The 19,539-nt window shown below is 35.9% G+C and overlaps 2 protein-coding genes across 2 annotated transcripts in view; one reads left to right on the top strand and one right to left on the bottom strand.

Annotated features, from left to right (window-relative positions):
• LOC125267649 (astrotactin-2-like) overlaps positions 1-7,672 on the top strand; it is a 458,853-nt gene extending 451,181 nt beyond the window's left edge. Inside the window, exons 21-23 of the mRNA XM_048189494.1 lie at positions 1,395-1,495; positions 2,428-2,611; positions 6,489-7,672. Coding sequence (XP_048045451.1) covers positions 1,395-1,495; positions 2,428-2,611; positions 6,489-6,726 — 523 coding nt within the window. The 3' untranslated portion in view covers positions 6,727-7,672. The remainder of the gene's footprint in view (positions 1-1,394; positions 1,496-2,427; positions 2,612-6,488) is intronic.
• A 9,217-nt stretch (positions 7,673-16,889) lies between these two features.
• pappaa (pregnancy-associated plasma protein A, pappalysin 1a) overlaps positions 16,890-19,539 on the bottom strand; it is a 113,164-nt gene continuing 110,514 nt past the window's right edge. The window contains exon 23 of the mRNA XM_048189493.1: positions 16,890-18,720. Within this exon, the coding sequence (XP_048045450.1) occupies positions 18,616-18,720 (105 nt within the window). The 3' untranslated portion in view covers positions 16,890-18,615. The remainder of the gene's footprint in view (positions 18,721-19,539) is intronic.

Below are 19,539 nucleotides of genomic sequence, written 5' to 3'. Positions count from 1 at the left end.
TTAATCACAAATGCTCATCTTGCACTGCGCTACGATGCGCCACGCATGACGTAATCATATTGGAAAGGTCACGCGTGAAGTCAAACAGCCTTTACAAAAAATAGTAAAACAACAATGTCTGACAATTTTGAAATTGGAGGAGAAAATGAGATGGATTTTTTCGCCCTACCGCGGTACTTCCACCTACATCACGCGTGATCTTTCCAACATGATTACGTCATGTGTGGAGCATCACAGAGCAGTGCAAGATGAGCATTTGTGGTTAAAAAGTATATAATGTTTGTTTTTGTTGTTTTAGAAAATGTCCGATGGTTTCTCTAGATAAGACTCTTATTCCTCGTCTGGGATCATGCAGAGCTCTTTGAAGCTGCACTGAAACTGACATTTGGACCTTCAACCCATTGAACCCCAGTGAAGTCCACTATATGGAGAAAAATCCTGGAATTATTTCCTCAAAAACCTTCATTTCTTTTCCACTGAAGAAAGAAACACATGAACATCTTGGATGACATGGGCGTGAGTAAATTATCAGGAAATGTTAATTCTTAAGTAAACTAATCCTTTAAGAGTGAGAATTGGACCCCAATATAAAGTGTGGCAAATATGGGATATTATTGTTCTATTAAGACATTAGAATATTGGTGGGTTTTGTTCAAAACAAGAGTAAGTGAAAATAATCTATTTTTATACTTTCTCAGGTGAAAAGTCTGAAAAGTTTGACGCTTTGGGCGCATGCCAAATAGCATCTAACTACTGTTTACACTAGTGATGCAAAGAAAATATTTTTCAGATGTGCAAAAAAAAAAAATGCCTAAAAATAATAATTAGACGTAGTCATGTAAACTACACATAGGCAGTCAAACGTAGTCGGCTAGTCACCTCAATGACCCGCGTGTCATTAGCAGCAGAGCGAGGCCTGTTTAGTGCAGGTTGAGCTGGGTGGTCTGAGAAAATGCTGAGCAGCAGCTTTAATGTGTTTTGTATTTGCCAAACGGAACTCCGTCATTAGAGGAAGTGGGAGTCCCATTTAAGCTGCTATTAGCCGTAATGACTGTTTTTTTTTCTTTCGTTTTTTTTTGCTCGTCATGCACGCAATTTCCTAACGTAACAGAATCCGCTGGAATCCCTGCCTGCGTGTTTTAGTGGTCTGTGGCTCATAAACAAGAACTCCAGAAACGCTCTTTCAGGGACACCTTTCGGTTTTAATGATTTTGTCGTAAGATTCCGTGTGTTTATTTTGCCTGAGCCCAAAGTTATTTGGGTTACTTTGCTCTATTTGTTTATTTGCGTAAATGTTCCATGTAAATGTTTCAGTTACACGGAGCTTAAAAACAGAGATTAGCCAACACACTGAAACAGACTTTTCCTCACGTCCACCCCATCCTCTCTTCCAGGTTCACTCTTTATGCCGTGGACAGCCGTGGTAGTCGGTCGGACGCGAGTTTTGTGGCCGTCCGCACGTCCTGTCCGATGGTGGATGACAGCAAAGCAGAAGGTACAGAGCCGTTCTCCTTCACTCCATTCACACGTGTGAGTGAGGAGATTGAGCCGCGCTCCAGTGACATGTCATCATCGCACCCATCTGAGGTGGCAGCTCTTCGTGTCCTGTCTGTTTACGATTACGTCATCCGTAGTGGCTAGAAGATTTTACTCGAACAGAATTCACAGGTCTGGCAGCAGTATGAATCACAGGGAAGTAAATCGATAGCAAAGTAAAAATGGGATTACAGAAAGTTGACTCAAAGAAAAGGAAAAGTAGGAGTCACCATGCAAGTCATAAAGTGATAACGTTTTAGCAAATCTCCTTTTTACTCCTGAATCTCTTGTGAAAAAGAAGTGTGCTTACTTATATTGAATGTGCACTTGTAGTGTACTTCAATTACTGAAAGTATATTCAAATCTGTACTTGCAGATATGATATTAATGAAATAAGAGAGAGTAAACTTTCATGACATATGAAGTTTATAACACACTATGCTGCTTCTTTTTCACAAGGTTTCACAGTCAGAGTTTCATTTGTCACCAAATATGAAAGAAAACACCAGAAGATTTTGTTAAAATGTTTGTTTTCTGAATACTATGGAAGCTTGTTTCTGCCACGGAATAAAACAAATCAAAAGGTAACTGCGACTCACAATTCTGATTTTTATTTCTCGCAATTGGGATTTACATCTCGCAATTCTGACCTTTTTTCTCCGAATTGCAATTGCAAGTTATAAAGTCAGAATTGTGAGATATAAATCTGCAATTCTGAGAAATAAAGTCTCGATTGTGAGAGAAAAAAAGTCAATATTGTGAGAAACTCGCAATTGCGAGAAAAAAGTTGCAGTTACCTTTTTGATTTTTTTATTCGGTGGCAAAATCAAGCTTCCATAGAATACAGACAGTTCAGATTTTGGAAGTTAGACCTTCTTTCCCCTCAAACAGAGATCGCAGACAAAGTGTACAACCTGTATAATGGCTACACCAGCGGGAAGGAGCAGCAGACGGCCTACAACACCCTGATGGAGATCTCCCCACCGCTGCTGTATCGTGTGCAGCATCACTACAATTCCCACTACGAAAAGTTTGGAGACTTTGTGTGGAGAAGTGAGGATGAACTTGGACCCAGGTGAGGAAAAGAATGATCAATCACTTCTGCAGTACTTTGTCGGTCATTTGTTTTCATTCTCTCAGAGCCTAACCTCCATCTCCGACCCTTTACTCACCTCTTTGTTAAGAACAATCTAAAGGTGATGATACATGGGGCAACTTTTTCAGCAATGTCGCTGGGCAGTTTTGCAGAGCGATGTTGCTTGGGCACTTTCCCATTGAGAATAGGCCACAAATGTCTATCTGGATACTTTAGATAGAAATTTGTTGCCTATTTTCAATGGGAAAGTGCCCGGCAACATTGCTCAAAAAGCTGTCCCGTGTATCATCACCTTAAGAGACATTTTAAAGCAAGATAGCACACTTTTAAAGCCAAACATTTCACAATAAGATAATATGGTATAAAATAGATTCGGTGTACTTCAGGTTGTTCTCACAGTTATCCAATTAACAACACCAGATCACATTCATTGTGAACGCAGGCTTTTAAACATCAGTGGATCATGTTGATGGTGATGACCCTCATGAAAAAGAATTGCACTAATATGCACTGCCCTCCAAAAGTTTGGAAATGCCCTAGAAAAGTGGTGTTTTGGACAATATTGGCATGAATCCTTTTTAATTTGTGATAATTTTGCACTGATAAGGGACCACATAAACTATGAAAACATATTTTATTATATTAACAGTTTATACATAGAAAAAAGCTACATTTTCGATTCCTCAAAATATCCACCATTAGCAGCTATCTGACCTAAACTGGGTTCTGATTGGTTCATTGTATTCTAAAATTAATTGGCAATCAATTGTTGAAGCTATTAAGGTGTGCTGACCCAAAAATCTTTTACAAACCTGGGCCAAGTTTAAACCAGTAACCAGACATGTATATATTGCCATTATTATGTAATAAAAATGAAAATTATTATTGCTGGTCTTCAATGATAATGTCAAGTTACTGTAATGTATTTGCACCAAAAAATGATAAGGATGTATGCTGATATCATCCAAAACCACACTTTGCCAGGGGTGTTTCCAAACTTTTGGAGGGCAGTGTACCTTAAAAGAATACACTTAAGAACAAGTGAATGTAATGTTTTTGGATGGTTAATTGCAATTACATAAACTTTTAAAATATAATACATTTTATCAAATGCATTTAGCTGAACTTTAAAGTTCTTGTTTCATCCACTTAAGTACTTTATACCTTTGAAATATATAGTGCATTTATGGTCAACTAAAATATACTTCAATGTCATTTCTAATGAAACTTACAGTATATGTCATGCATTAATATATATTCAGAATTGCACATTTGTAATGAAGTTGCAATTTAGTACATTTAAAATATATGAACTTTAATGCCCGGTTTCACAGACGAGGCTTAAGCTAGTCCCGGACTAAAATGCATGTTTGAGCTATTTTTTATGAAATATTATTTAAAAATAATGCTTTAAAAAGTATAACTTTTAATTTGACTATATTACTGAGTGCACTTTTTAAGTGTACTTACGTGTGTTAAAAAAATAAATAAATAAATAAAAAACTTTCATGAAAATGTACTCTCAGTACATTTAAATTGGCTTTTATTTCATTAGTATTATATTTTATGCAAGTATAGTTATTTTTTTTTTTTTTTTTTTTTTTTTACTTTTTATATTTGAAGTGTGCATCCAGTTCACTTACTGTAAGTGCACTTATTCACAAGGGGAACTACACCTGTGGACACCTGCATGAACTTAAGAAATGAGAAATAACTTTTAAAATGACTATATTACAGAGTGCACTTTTTAAGTGTACTTACGTGTGTTAAAAAAAATAAATAAATAAATAAAAAACTTTCATGAAAATGTACTCTCAGTACATTTAAATTGGCTTTTATTTCATTAGTATTATATTTTATGCAAGTATAGTTATTTTTTTTATTTTTTTTTTTATTTTTATATTTGAAGTGTGCATCCAGTTCACTTACTGTAAGTGCACTTATTCACAAGGGGAACTACACCTGTGGACACCTGCATGAACTTAAGAAATGAGAAATAACTTTTAAAATGACGAAAATTCCTTCAAATGTTTTTGATTGAATACATTCTCAATTCTTCATTACAAAAATGACTTACACCAATGAAGTTAGTCCTGACTGTTGTTTGAGAATTAGTAGGTTTTTATGGATCAGCGTGTGTATTTTTAAGCAAACACGAAGAGGAAGTGTGTGCAGTCCCTCACGCGGGCCCCTGGTTCAGCTCTTGGCTGGGGCCATCAGAAGGTTGCCATCCTAAACTCTCTGTGAATGTTTGTGTAATCTGTTCTCTGGCAGAACTAGCAGGGGAATGAAACAGAGACCACCAATTACAGTTCATTTTCCTTTTTCGTAAGAATCCAATCATCTTTAAGAATATCAACACAGGCTTTGCATTAGGATTAAATATTGTTGGAGCAGAAAGTAATGCTTGTCCTGAAACAGGCCAAATCACTTCAAAACACATTTAAATCATATTGTTAAAGATATGATTTAAATTTCATTTCATTCAATTCATTGACGAAAAAGGTTTTTAAAAGTTTAAAATAAACATAATTAATTTTTAAATTTTATTTAGTGTTAACAATGAGATTGCTTTGTTGTTGTTGTTGTTTTATAATCAATTAACACTGCTTTTGTCATTTTTTTACATGACGGACCAAATTTGTCACCAAAAAAGTCATTCGGTTTAACCAAAATTTCGGTTGTACCAAATGACGATATTTTCAAACAATGCTAACAGGCTGATATCTAGCAAAAGGACAATCAAACATTTTATATTTAGTACAAGTTTTTCAACATTTTCCATGTTTTATAGCGGTTGCACCGAATGACCTGATGTTTCGGGACATGCGTATGATCAAATGAAAACATGAATTTATCAAATAGCTAAGAGAGAGTTAGTTACTTTGCTTCAAGACCATGTGGTCCTTTGCAGGTGTCTGAATGATGTCACATCCTGTCACATGATATTGACCACATGACTTGATCCAAAATGGTCTCTTTATATTGGTTACTCCGAATGACATCAATGAAATTCATTTTTCCAGACATTCTTTCTCCTAACAAAGCAACGACTTCTACACATAATTGTATTACCATTTTGTTGATATATGATGTTATAAAACCATGCCAGAATAAAAAATACATACATTTATTACATTTTAATATATTTTAATCACAAATTAAATGGCTGTATTGGCCTTTGGACGGTTAAACCGAATGACCTTTTGACACTTCAAAATCTTTAAAATATCTTTATATGTAGCAAAATATAGTTAAAACCTTTTGATTCAATAAAAGAGATCTAGTTGTACTACTTTACATACTTTGGATGTCATATCTTTTTTTAATTTTTTATTATTATTATTATTATTAAGGCCTTTGGACAAAAAATGATCAGTCATGTCATTGACCCATTTATATATGACTGCTGAGCAGACACAATTTTATAATGTGTAATTTTACCTCGTGTTACCACATTAAAATCATATTTCTTTTTTCACCACCAAGCTAATAGTTTTTATTATAAGAAAAAAAAAAAAACAATTTATTAGGAATTAGGCATTTTATTATATATGTATATTCAAATAAGTTTTCAAACATTTTTAAAGTCATTATTATTATTAATCATGGACGTTATCTTCTTCTGCCTTTTGTTCTGTTTTGACATTTGAAAACGTAAACTAAATTTCTGAAGTCATAAAAAGGTCAAATCATCCGAGCAAATAATAAATAAAAAATTGAACCGATCATGAGAGGCTGCTGCAATGCATGAAAATGTCCAGCCCTGGCTCACTGGCAAAAGCATGACTCAGTTTCTGCAGAAATGTTGGCAGAGCGGTGTATTTCCTGACAGCTCTCTTTCTGGCCACCACAGGAAGGCCCATCTGATCCTGAGACGAATGGATCGGATCAGTCTGTTCTGCCGCTCGCTGCTCCGCAGCGGCTTCATCCAAAGCCGAACGGAGAGCGTGCCGTACATGCTGTGTCGCAGCGACGAAACGAGACCCGGTGGCACGCTATGGCACAGTTCACTTCACGAAACCCGGCTAGCCTGTCTGGAGAAAGTCATATCGGTGCAACGCAACATATACGGAAAGTCAAAGTTACGATGAGACTCGACCTTCTCTCTTATGGTCTCCAGCTTGGCTGTTCTTTTTCTAAACCCAAATGACTTTGAGACTGTAAGAGGAGGTTTTGTTGTTTCTTTCCTTTTCTTTCCTTTTTGGAGTTTTCCAAACGCTGACAGCCTCGGATAGGAAGAATCGATTTGTTTTCATTTATTTTCGTTCATTGTTTCTCCTGCAAGGACATCACTACTGAAGGACTGTTTACGAATGTAAGAATTTAACTGCATGGTGCTGCAGAACTCCGAACCAGGTTCCCTGAAGCTCATTTTGCAAACATATCTCTTGGAATACCTAGCCAAGCAAGACGAGAACATGATCTCTCGGTGGTTTTCCTTCTTTTCTATTCAACCCTTTTTGACATCGAGTCTCTTAATCTTTTTATAGTTTTGCCACAATTAATTGAGAAAACTGTATGAGAATATCGTCAGGGTCACAGAAAATGCTTTTGAGAACAAGTATAGTCCTGTCACACGTATTATATTTAGCCGAAAGAATGTTCCTTTACAGTGTCCAAAGAAATGAATGGGGTACTGCTGGCCAATGAGACCAATAGATTTCATCAAAGTGAATCATCTAATGTATTTGGCGAAGGGTTGTGGTACAAAAGAAAGCATTGTGCAGAACTATTCTGTAAATGATTGTCCGGGAACAATGTGCGTTTGTTGAAAACGCAGCTGAACGAAGGGCCTCGACACGTTTTCAGTAAGTAAGTTGCTATATTCCATGCTATATTCATTGTGATAGTTAATTATGCTATTGTACATACAATTGTAAATGCAGTATGTAATAAGTGAATATGATTTTTTGTGTGGTGGGGGTGGGGGGAAGGGTCTATTAAATATGTATATAGAATCTCAAGAAGTTTTCTCAGTTTTATCTAAAATATGTGAAGAATCAATTAAATATTTAAAAATAAAAACCTGTTACACTACCTCACTGGCAATCTCTAAGACGGTCCTAGAACACAACACACTGTTCATAAGTTAAAATGTCCTTGGTCCATAACATTGTCTGTTGCCTCTTGAGCATTGATGACTGTTTGCGGCATTTTGGGATAGTTGCAAATGAGTTTCTTGATTGCCTTGAGTGGTAAAACTGGTGCTGCGTTCCAGGCAGGTTTTTGAGCCCGTAAGTCACGACTCGTGACTCTGTAGCCTTCCAGGCAAGTCACACCAAACTGCCTGAGCGCTGCGGAAGAGTGACCTCAGACCCAACGCATGACGTAATGGCGAACGCGGAAGCTCAGAGCAAAATAAAACACCGGTCAGGTGCATTAGAAGTCTAATTCGGCTATTTTTGCGGTGTGTTCCACACGTCGGCCCTAGTCAGACCCCCATCGTCAGTGTGTTGAATCGCTGTCGGGTCATTGGTAGGAGAGATCATTCGGATTGGCTGTTCAGTTTAGCCAACGAGTCAGTGTGCATCAATAAAAGTGAAAGCGATGAAAGCGAGCAAAGAAGACTGCTGCCTGAGCATTGCAGTATGCAAATATTTTCATAACAACATGAGCTGCCTGTAATGAAGAAAGTGATCAGCATGATTGATACTCAAAATGGTAAGCAAGCGCTGCTTTAGGGTTTGTTTATCTGCAGTCCTCGTTTCAGTTTCCCTTTTTGAATGATGAATATAGACTTTTATTACCTGCTGATGTAGACAGTTGCTTCCTTACACGCAGGCGCAGAACGCACATGATCAGCTGGATGTAGTCTTTGCGGTGTGTTCAATCACAGATCTTTGGCATTAAGTCTGAAAATATACACATATACACAACTAACCATGCAAAACATAATGTTCTGTGTTAATACAAGTGATTTGCATTCACATGCATGTGTTGAATCATTTGAAATCTCATGTTGTTACATTCCCACAACAGCAGCATCCATAATAAATCTCTGAGAGTTCAGGAATACTTTGCTTACTGTAGTTGGTGTCCTTTGGCAGGGTCTTCCATGTACAATGACCTCCTGTACCCTGCGTGAACCCGTAGGTCCAGGGTCCTGTTTATTTATGAGTCCCAATTGTTAGTTCATGTCTCCATTTGAAGGATATGTATTTTAAGGAAAGCAAAAGGGTTGAAGGAATTTATCTCAACATTTTTTCTTATAAAATCCTCACACTAAGACATTTGACTTGAGTTGATAAAAAGTGACTTAACATGCAAAATATAATGCTAGAAGAAGCTGAAGTGTAACAGTACTGAAAATGTTGTGTTGTGTGAACCACTGCACGTGTGGAGCCTAATTTTAAACTCTGAGTTTCATACAGATCCATGATACATACTAAACCATTGTTTCTTTGTACCATTACACTCCACCTAAATAGTAGTCCTCCATGTGCATGTAGTGGAACTAGTAGATCTACCCTTTAGGTGCAGACAAACGTTTGGTTTTAGTTAACACTGCAACCTTTCTTTGTACAAACCTCCACATCCATCAAAGAGGCCGATGTGAGACTCTCTTAAACTCAGGAACTAGATGTGAGGCGGCGATCGGAGGAGGGACGCTGGAAGATTTTTTTTTTCATAGAATAGAGGTAAGCATTGTGTTGTGATTGATCAGATTACATGAGCGAACTTTTAAGATCTCCTGGATGCAGTTCAGTATTATGCCTCAGTATTATGTTCTGGTCTGATGACTGAAGAACCAATACAGAATGTGTTTGTTCCATGCCATTGACAGAATTGTTCTGGAAATCCATGTTTTCAGAGTTATATGGTAGGGGGCGCTATTACACATCTTCTGAAATAGTTCATCAAAACACTGGCAAAAAAAGAAGCAGAAACAAGCGATAAAAGCATTGCTTATGCACATTGTAGTCTTTGACAAATACACGATTTTTGTTCAAAATGTTGCTTTTCTTTTGAAACTCACCCACATTTAAATGTTGACAATAAAAGAATGCATGAAGCTAGAATAAAACACCATTGTTGTTTAACAGCAGAGGCTCTGTTCTCGCTTTTGCTATATTGCATGTTCAGATATTCATACAACAAAATATTCTGGGGGCCATGAAAGTTTTGTGAAAATGCTGGCAACTTTTCTAAAAAAAAAAAAAAAAACACTGGCAGGGAAAGAGTTCATTTTGCGTCCTTTTTTCTTTCTTTTTTGACCCTTCTTAAACTCGAGACTTCTCTGTCTATCCTTATAAAGTGAGCCCTCATAAATTAAAGGCTTTTTAAAGTGCTCAAGATGAATTTATAGGCTCAAATATCTACATTTTTCAGTACACATTCTCATTCAGAGATTGGCTGGGGAAGTTGATAACAGAACCTCAAGGAGACACAAAAGGGCATGAAGCGAAGAAAAGGTAAGTGATCAGTCATTTTCAGCTGATCAAAGTTCTTGCCTCTCCAGGCCATCTGTGTGTTAGGAGAAGAAATATCTGTGGTTGTTTCTCATTGTGAAGCATCTCAGGGACCAAAGCAGTGAAATCAGAGTTCCTGAATCAGAGCTGCACTTTCTGTCGTGAGTTTAAAAATGGCTGGTGATTTATGTTCACTCATCGAGTACACTAAGATTATCCTGCCCGCCTATGTGTTCAACCCTGTTCCTGCAGCGCAAGTTACTAGCAAACTTTTACACATTGATAACGTTTTTAGCAAGCTGAGTTAACGCTCTGTTAATGTTTCTGACCTGTTTTAGCATGTTAGCATTTGGAAGTTTTAACATTACTAACGATTTAAAACCTGGCTAACATGTTTCTGGCATTTTACAACATTAGCATGTTTTATCACAGAGCTAGCATGTTTTAACAAAATTATAACATGATTTAACACTCTGTTAATGTTTATGACGTTTTAGCACGTTAGAATGTTGTTACCCATTGCTAACCTGTTCTAAAATATTAACAATTTAAAACCTTGCTAACATGTTTCTGACATGCTTTCACATGCTAACATGTTTTAACACATTTCTGGCATTTTACAACATTAATATATATTATTTTATCACACAGCTATGTTTTAACACATTGCTATCACGTTTTAACAAAATTATAACATGTTTCAGCACATTGATAACATGTTTTAGCACTCTGATAATGTTTATGATGTTTTAGCATTGCTACCCTGTTTTAACACATTAACATGTTTCTGACGTTTTCACATGCTAACATGTTTTAACACATTGCTAACATGTTTTTTAACAAGTTGCTAGCATGTTTTAGCACCCTGTTAATGTTTATGACCTGTTTAACACATTAACATGTTGTTACACATTGGTAACCTGTTTTAACACATTACATTATTTAAAAAACTTGCTAATATGTTTCTGACATGTTTTAGCATTGTTACCCTCTTTCTGGCATTTTACAATGTTAGCATGTTTTAACACACTGTTAATGTTTCTGATGTTTTAGCATGTTGTAACACTCTGCTAATCTGTTTAACACATTACCAATGTTTTAAAACCTTGCTAACATGTTTCTGACATAAAAAGTTAGATTTTTTTAAGAGAGCTAACATGTTTTTAACACTGTTAATGTTTCTGAACACATTGCTAACCTGTTTTAAAACCTTGCTAACATGTTTCTGACATTTTACGTTACGTTAGCATGTTTTAACACATTGTTAGCATGTTTTTAACAAGTTGCTAGCATGTTTTAACACATTGCTAGCATGTTTTAACAAAAGTATAACATGTTTTAACACTCTGTTAATGTTTATGATGTTTTAGCATTGCTACCCTGTTTTAACACATTAACGATTTAAAACCTGGCTAACATGTTTCTGACGTTTTCACATGCTAACATGTTTTAACACATTGGTAACATGTTTTTAACAAGTCGCTAGCACGTTTTAGCACCCTGTTAATGTTTATGACCTGTTTTAGCATTTTGTTACACATTGCTAACCTGTTTTAACACATTACATTGATTTAAAACCTTGCTAACATGTTTCTGGAATGTTTTAGCATGTTAACATGTTTTAACACATTGTTACCCTCTTTCTGGCATTTTGCAATGTTAGCATGTTTTAACAAACTGTTAATGTTTCTGATGTTTTAACATGTTGTAACACACTGCTAACTTGTTTTAACACATTACCAATGTTTTAAAACCTTGCTAACATGTTTCTGACATAAAAAGTTAGAATTTTTTAAAACAGCTAGCATGTTTTTAACAGGTTGCTAGCATGTTTTAGCACTCTGTTAATGTTTCTGACCCGTTTTAGCATGTTCACATGTAACACATTGCAAACCTGTTTTAAAACTTTGCTAACATGTTTCTGACATTTTACGTTACGTTAGCATGTTTTAGCACATTGTTAGCATGTTTTAACAAAAGTATAAAATTTTAATGCATTGATAACATGTTTTTAGAAAGTTCTTAGCATGTTTTAACACTGTTAATGTTTCTGACGTTTTAGCATTTTAGCATGTTGTAACATTCTAACCTGTCTTAACATTACTAACAATTTAAAACCTTGCTAACATGTTTCGGACATGTTTGAACACGTTGCTAACATGTTTCTGGCATTTTACAATGTTAGCATGTTTTAGCACATTGCTAGCATTTTTTAACAAAATTATAACATTGATAACCTGTTTTAACATTACTAATGTTTTAAAACATTGTAAAATGATTCTGTTTTAACAAAATGACAACATGTTTTTAACAAGTTGTTAGCATGTTTTAACACTGTTTCTGACCTGTTGTAGCATGTTGTAACACATTGCCATCCTGTTTTAGCATGTTGTTAACATGTTTGTGGTGTTTTAGCACGTTACTAAAGTAAAAATTTTGACCCACTTAATGAAACTTTATGGGATTGTTCATAGATTTGATTGTCCAATTAAAAAAAAAAAAAAAATGTAAATCTGATCAGTGAGAAAAGAAATGGCACAGAACATTCAGGTGGAGTTTGGTGGTTATTATTAACATAATAAATGTAAACATGCATGGAGTTGCTGATGTTCCATTGGCCACAAAACAACAACCAACCATTAACAATGATGTTTGCTAACATCAGTTTCTTCAGGAAATGTTTCTTTAGCATTCAATACATGTTCAGGTTCTTCCAAGTTGGATGAAACCTAAATGTTTTTTCATGCTTAACTGATTATTCTGTTTATTTTGAATGCATGTCAACATTTACACGCATTTACATTTGATCTAAATGCCACATGCACCACAAAAACTGAATCCAAGCCTGAAATGCTGGAATGGTCAAAGAGTGGACGATACCTCCGTGTAGTTATATTTCAGTGCTTTATTTATACACAATACATGACGGAGAAATAAAGTTACTCGTTCACCATTTTAATTAATTTTTCAAATAGTGATATGTATGCAATAATCCAAAATATAACCTTACAAAAAGATTCAGTTTGTTAACATTAGTGCATTTTACAACAGATTATTAAAACAAATGCAGCATTTAATAATCTAAGGTATTGTTAATTTATAAATATACTACTATTCATTGTTGTGTTTGTTCATAATGTTAATTTACGCCACTGTATATGTATGAGTATACACAGAAATAAACAATGCATGCAAAACTATTAGTCCTTGTTCTTCCATGTTAGCGACTGCATCTTAAACTAATGTTAACATACAGAACCTTACTGTAAAGTGTTACCCCCAAAAAACAAGCGTGTCACAGCATATAATCTAAAGAGATGTGGCACGTGTCCTAAAATGCATCTTGTTTCTCTGCAAAACTGCAATTCTGTTCGACTGGTTTGGGAACAGTTATATACATATGAATCAAGCAAAGATCAGAATATTGACAGAATTTTGGTCATAATTTATTAGCAATATGAGGTCAAGAGCAGACATGGCCAGCATCACCAAACACAGATGGGCTTAACAGGCACAATCACGTCTGTTTCAAGAGAATTTGAACACTGGCTGAAATTAAAGGACACTTGAAGTACAAGACTTGATGCTGATGTAACTATGGCGCATTTTCAGATTTAAATAACTGTCATAAATGTATCGTTGTGTCTAATGAATCTCTTTAAATATACAAGGCAATTTACTTTCACATCACTATTTACATCTTCATAATTGAGACATTCATATTAAACCATTATAAAACTCTTGATACAATTCCATTAGTTTGTTTTTTAATTCCCACCAACCAACCAACCAACCAACCAACATCTCAAAGAAATACATGTCAACTTTAAGGACTCCCAATAGTGAGCACTAGTCAGGGAAGAAACTGACGCATCGAACGCTGATGTTTTACTGTTGCGTCCATATTTTGACACCTGGACAAACACATCGGCAGGCCAAAAACAGCAATGTGTTTTCTTCACCTGTCCAAAGCTGATGCATGTGAGCTCTGGATGTTTTAGATTTAAAGAGACGTTTGTTCGGTACAGAAGTTGATTTTCATTTTTAAAACTCCCATTCTCCTTTTGCAGGGACTGCCATAGAATAAATGTACTGTATTAACAAACAATTACATACATATATTACAACAATGTAGTTATAATCATGTCCCAACTGCATTAATGGCAGTATTTCCAGAGTGACTGAATGACATTTTGTTTTCTATTTGATTTTTTTAAACTTTCTTGCAAAAAAAAAAAAAAAAAAAAGAGTGATTATTGATTTTATATTTCTGAGTTATTGTATTTGTTCTTCAACTTCAGCAATGGATAAAAGAATAAACACAAGAAGAAAAAAAAATAATAATAATAATACAAGAGCCCCTATAACTAAATTTTACATTTATAAGACCATTGTACAAATAACTTACATAATAAAAAATATAACTTACAAAAGTATAACACTCTCAATAAATAGTTCTACTATGTACACTACTATATGTCACTAATAGACGCAAATCACTAAAATATGGAAGCAGCAAACATTACAGGCATGAGGTACAGCAAGAAATCCTATGGTGCATACAGTAGTGTGTGTCAAACATCCCACTGAAAACTTCATTAAACAAGCCAACGGACACTTTGAGACCTGTACGCGGATGAAAATGAGGATTTGGTGTAATTCCACTCCGGTATCTGATTTGCACGCAGTGATGGAGAAACATTTAACAAGAAGAGTGAGAAAATGACTAAAAAAAGATAAACATTTCGGCAGCATTCAGAACAAACGAAGCATTGGCTGACAGGCCTGTCCGTCACGAGTGCCGTCAGAAAGTTGGCAAGTTACGTGATGTTCGTGCTAATTTGGCAACGTGGATGCTGATCAGTTTTGCTGTCCGTCTTGGCAATAAATGCTGAATATTGGTATCTTGAGTATAATATCAGGTATTTGTTCTCCCAAGAATATATAACAAACAAAATCTTCATACATTTTCACTATTATAATTCTTGTACTCTCGTGCATTGTATAGTATTTGATTTTTTTTTTCCTCTCTCTCTTTCTCTCTGTGAAATTTTTCCTACACTTATTTCATCTTTGGGTGCTGTAGTTAATAATAATAATAATAACAATAATAACTCTTTTAACCTAACTCATGAGATGGCTGATTAAACAAACAAACAAACAAACAAACAAACAAACAAGAAAAAAAACATACATATTGACATACATATATACAATGACCCAATTAAAGACTTAATTTTCACACTTTCAATAACATAAATATTAAAGCCAGTTGTCCATGATCCCAAAGGCTTGTTCTGACAAGGAATATAAATCCAATAAAATCCACACGTCACATTGCTCGATAAAACCAGACGTGAAGCAAGTGGAACCACAATAATCAATCACATATGATAATATCATACAGTAAAAAGGAACATAAAACATTACCGTTTCCACCACAAACACTCTCCCTCTCAAATTTTCCTGCCTTACAATAGCAGCCATTTTTGACGTTTTGCCTTTAATTCAATGGGCTACCCAAAAGTGCAGCAACTGAGGTCAATGATACAAATACTGACTACTGGTACATACGGTTATTAATTATTATTATTATTATTATTTTATTTTTATTTTTTTTTATCTTTTTCATTTGATCGTTTCTTTAGAAATATAAATAACTGCACCTGTGACACTACAAGCACAATAAAAAGAAACTACTGACTTCGGCGTCTCATGATGAAGTCTTTATACATACGAGGACTTGATATTAAATGCATAAAAAATGATATGGTTGTCTGACTTTCTACTAGGTGTTGTTTACGTAGTTTTTTTTTTTTTGTTACTTATAAATGTCATAAAGATATTATACTTTAACTACGATATCTACAATTGCACAAAGTGATGCCTGTTATTAAAACATTAGGCAAATGCATGTTTCCATGCCAATAAAACAGCCATGAAAAGCGTTTTCTTCAGACTTGTGGCCAGATCGCATTAAATTCATAACCTCGAGGAAAAGAGGACAAACCTGATCAGAAAAGATTAGTTGTTCAGTAACGCTTTACAATAAGTTTCCACTTGTTAACATCAGTTAAATACATCCGGTATATGAACTAGGTGAAAAACGCATCTAAAGCATTCATTAGCTACTACCACATTATTAAAATCAAATCTGTTATAGATCTCAGCTAACATGAACTAACAGATGTATTTTCATCACCTAATGTCATCAAAGATGAACAAATGTTTTGTTAGTTCATGTCAGTCAATGCATATACTAACAGGACCTTATTGTAAAGTGTTATTAGTTGTTCTGCATAAGCGTGAAGTTTTGCACCTGGCAGAGGAATACCACAATAACTTCTTTCTTTACCACGTGTCTCAATCTGATCCCTTGTGGCATTTTGAACGAACAGCCAATGCAAGGGGGCATCAGTTTAGATCAGAGGTGTCAAATTCAGCTCCTGGAGGGACACTTTCCGGCTACAATCGTACCAGAACCAGCCAATCAACGTCTTCAGATTTACTGGAAACGTCCAGGACTGTGTTTGTTGCAACTATACACTAAAAAATGCTGGGTTGAAAATGGACAAACCCAGTGATTGGGATGTTTTGACCCAATTAGTTTTATTTAACTCAACTATTGTTTGAACAATACTGTATTGCTTGCTTAAAATGAACCAAAAATATGTTGGAAATGAACATTTATTAATATAACTAAACAATAAAGATTTATTAAACTGCTTATTAATAAATGTTCACCTTTTGATTATTGTTGTTGCCTCTAGTAATTATGTGTCTGATTTTTAATTATTTTGGGTTCATTTAAAGGTCAGACATATAGTCATTTTTAAACAGTAGTTGAGTTAAATAAAACTGTGCAACAGGTTAGGCAAACATTTAACCCAACTCCTGGATTAAAACAACATAAAATAGCTGGGTTTGTCCATTTTCAACCCAACTTGGGTTGTTTTTAACCCAGAGCGTAGTCTTCAGGAGCAGGTTTGACACACCAGTCAAACATGGAGATCCACAGACAGTGAGAAACTAGTCAAAACGGAGGTCTGTCTGAAGGAAAAGTTCACAGTTGATAGCCAAATATTGAAGAAGAAAAAAAAAAAGTGTATATATATTTATACGCTGCTGAAGTACATTTTTTTTTTCTATACATTTTCCTATATGTAATAACAATTAGTGCTGTTTTATCATGGTTTTACGATTATGTTGAAGCGATAATATTTTCAGGTTTTTTGGCAGCACATCCATGGCACAAGCGCCCATTGCATTTTAACCTCAGTTTCAAAGGGGCTAAAAACACTTACAAGTGTTTAAAAAGTTGGCACGTGTGTTAAAAAGTGGTTTTGACTGGCAACGTTCATAGTGTCTGTTTGTTTTCTGTATTATGTCAATTTAATCATGAAAAGTACCACGACGGTACTCGTGTAGTCTTCTGAAGCTGATGTGTTGGGTTGTTTTTAGTTGCTGAAAAGCTCTTTGGTGCTTGCGGTCAGATTTTAGTATGGCACCTTTGGATGTCGTCGGTTCCCATGGGTGTTGTAACCAGAGAATGAGACATTTGAGAACTGCAGCAGATGGAAGGATTTTCTGCGAGTAAAATCACACAGAGCTACAGCTTCGGAAGACTACTTGTATGATGCTTTTGAACTCATTCTATGGATATGCTTATGTTCTCACACTCAAAAAGCAATCAATAAAAACCGAAGGCGAGCAAATGATGATGGAATTGTCAGTTTTTGGGTGAACTAACCATTTATATTAAATAAAAGGTTTCTGACAATGGCCTCTACATTCAGTATGTTGTGCATTGTGACCAGATGAGCTGCACTTCAGCACTGGCCCGGCGCTGTAACGGGAGGTCTTCGGTCATTGGCGGTCATATCGATCAGAGGTAAGTGTTAAGGCAGACTGACGACACACTAGATCATGGCCTGCGTATTCCTGTTGTCTGTTGTTTGACTAATTAGCAGCAATCGTAGCAGCAACCAATTCAGTTCTCAATTCATTCTCACCGCATTTATGCACCGATCTATCCCCGTGCATTTTAAATTATTTCCTAAATAGTGCGCGACGGGACCTGCAGCCGTTGCGTATTTATATTTGATGGATTGTTTCATTGTAGGAACATCAAAAGAAGTGGTGATTAATCTTTAAAAACGACCTGTGATCATGTGAGCCAACCGTACAATCCCAAGTCCGTTTCACAAGGGACGAATGAGGTCAAAGTAAAACAAACAAATCAACGGTGGTGTTTCGGCAGAAAGTTCTTTCTTCTTTTGAGATGATGCTTTTTTGGCCTTTGGTCAAATCGCATCAGTGTCTCTTGCTTCACTTGCTTTCGTTTTGCTTTATGTTTGGGGGGGGAGTCGTGAGTGATGATGACGACGATGCTTTTACACAAACCGACTTTGGTCCTTTTTTGGGGTCACGGCATTGGGATCCTTTTCCAAACGTATTGTAAGAGATAGCAGGTAGACTTGGAAAGGATGAACAGCTCTAAGAGGAGAGGTACAACTGTGAAGCAGCAGCATTTCTGGGAAGAATATCTCGTCCTGTCCCAGTCCGAGCGATTTAACCGAGCGAGTGCAAGTGCTCGCCCTTTCGGTTCTCCGAAGCGTTGGGGTCCCGGCAAGCGCACTCTCTTCGGATGTCGCAAGACATGGGGAACGGAATCACCTTGAGGGAGAAAAAGAAACACACGTTAAGACACCGGTCAAGACGTGCTCTGCACTTGGACTTGAACAATTGACGAACCCCTTGGAGGGATTGAAAATAGAATTTGAATGGCGTTTGGCACTTGACGTCACAACTGAATGTTGGCAGTGCGTCACTGACACCAGCTGCTGCGGTGCGGTCTCCCTCGAGGCAGGCCTCAGCTGCTTTTCAGGATAAAATGCGTCTCCAGTCGCTCAAAACTAGGACCATATGTGCAGTTCGCATTTGCGCATTCGCTTAACGATTTGTCTTAGCCGCGGCGGCAGAACAGACTGATTTGTTCCTGACGTGAATTCACATGCCAATTTATCTTGTTGCACAACAAAGTGAAGTTTCTAATTCATAGCATCGATTATGGACTAGGATCTGTACCAGCGAACAGATGAAGGTTTGTGGAGTCACCTCAGTATGAAATCTGGCCAAAACTAAACCATTCGTAGTTTGAAACTGTAAACAGTTCACTGTGATTATGTTAATGTGATTATGCTCATAACAGGAGTGACGATTTATTTTAATCACATTATACAGGTAAAGTTCATCACTGTGTACAAAACAATCGACCTGTTGAAAACTGCACCAATATTACAGTAATATTAATGACTGCGTTCTCAAAGGTCTTCACTACAATCAATAATGTTTGTATGAAACCAGTGTTCATTTTGACAGCAGATTTTGACTTCGTTTTAGTCATAATCTTTTGACTAAAATGCCATTTAGTTTTAGGCATATTTTAGTCATCTGAATTGTTTTAGTCGACTAAATATCATAAGGTTTTAGTTG

This window comes from Megalobrama amblycephala, linkage group LG4 (assembly GCF_018812025.1).
Source record: "Megalobrama amblycephala isolate DHTTF-2021 linkage group LG4, ASM1881202v1, whole genome shotgun sequence".
NCBI lineage: Eukaryota > Metazoa > Chordata > Actinopteri > Cypriniformes > Xenocyprididae > Megalobrama > Megalobrama amblycephala.
This window is presented reverse-complemented; position numbering and strand designations above follow the sequence as displayed.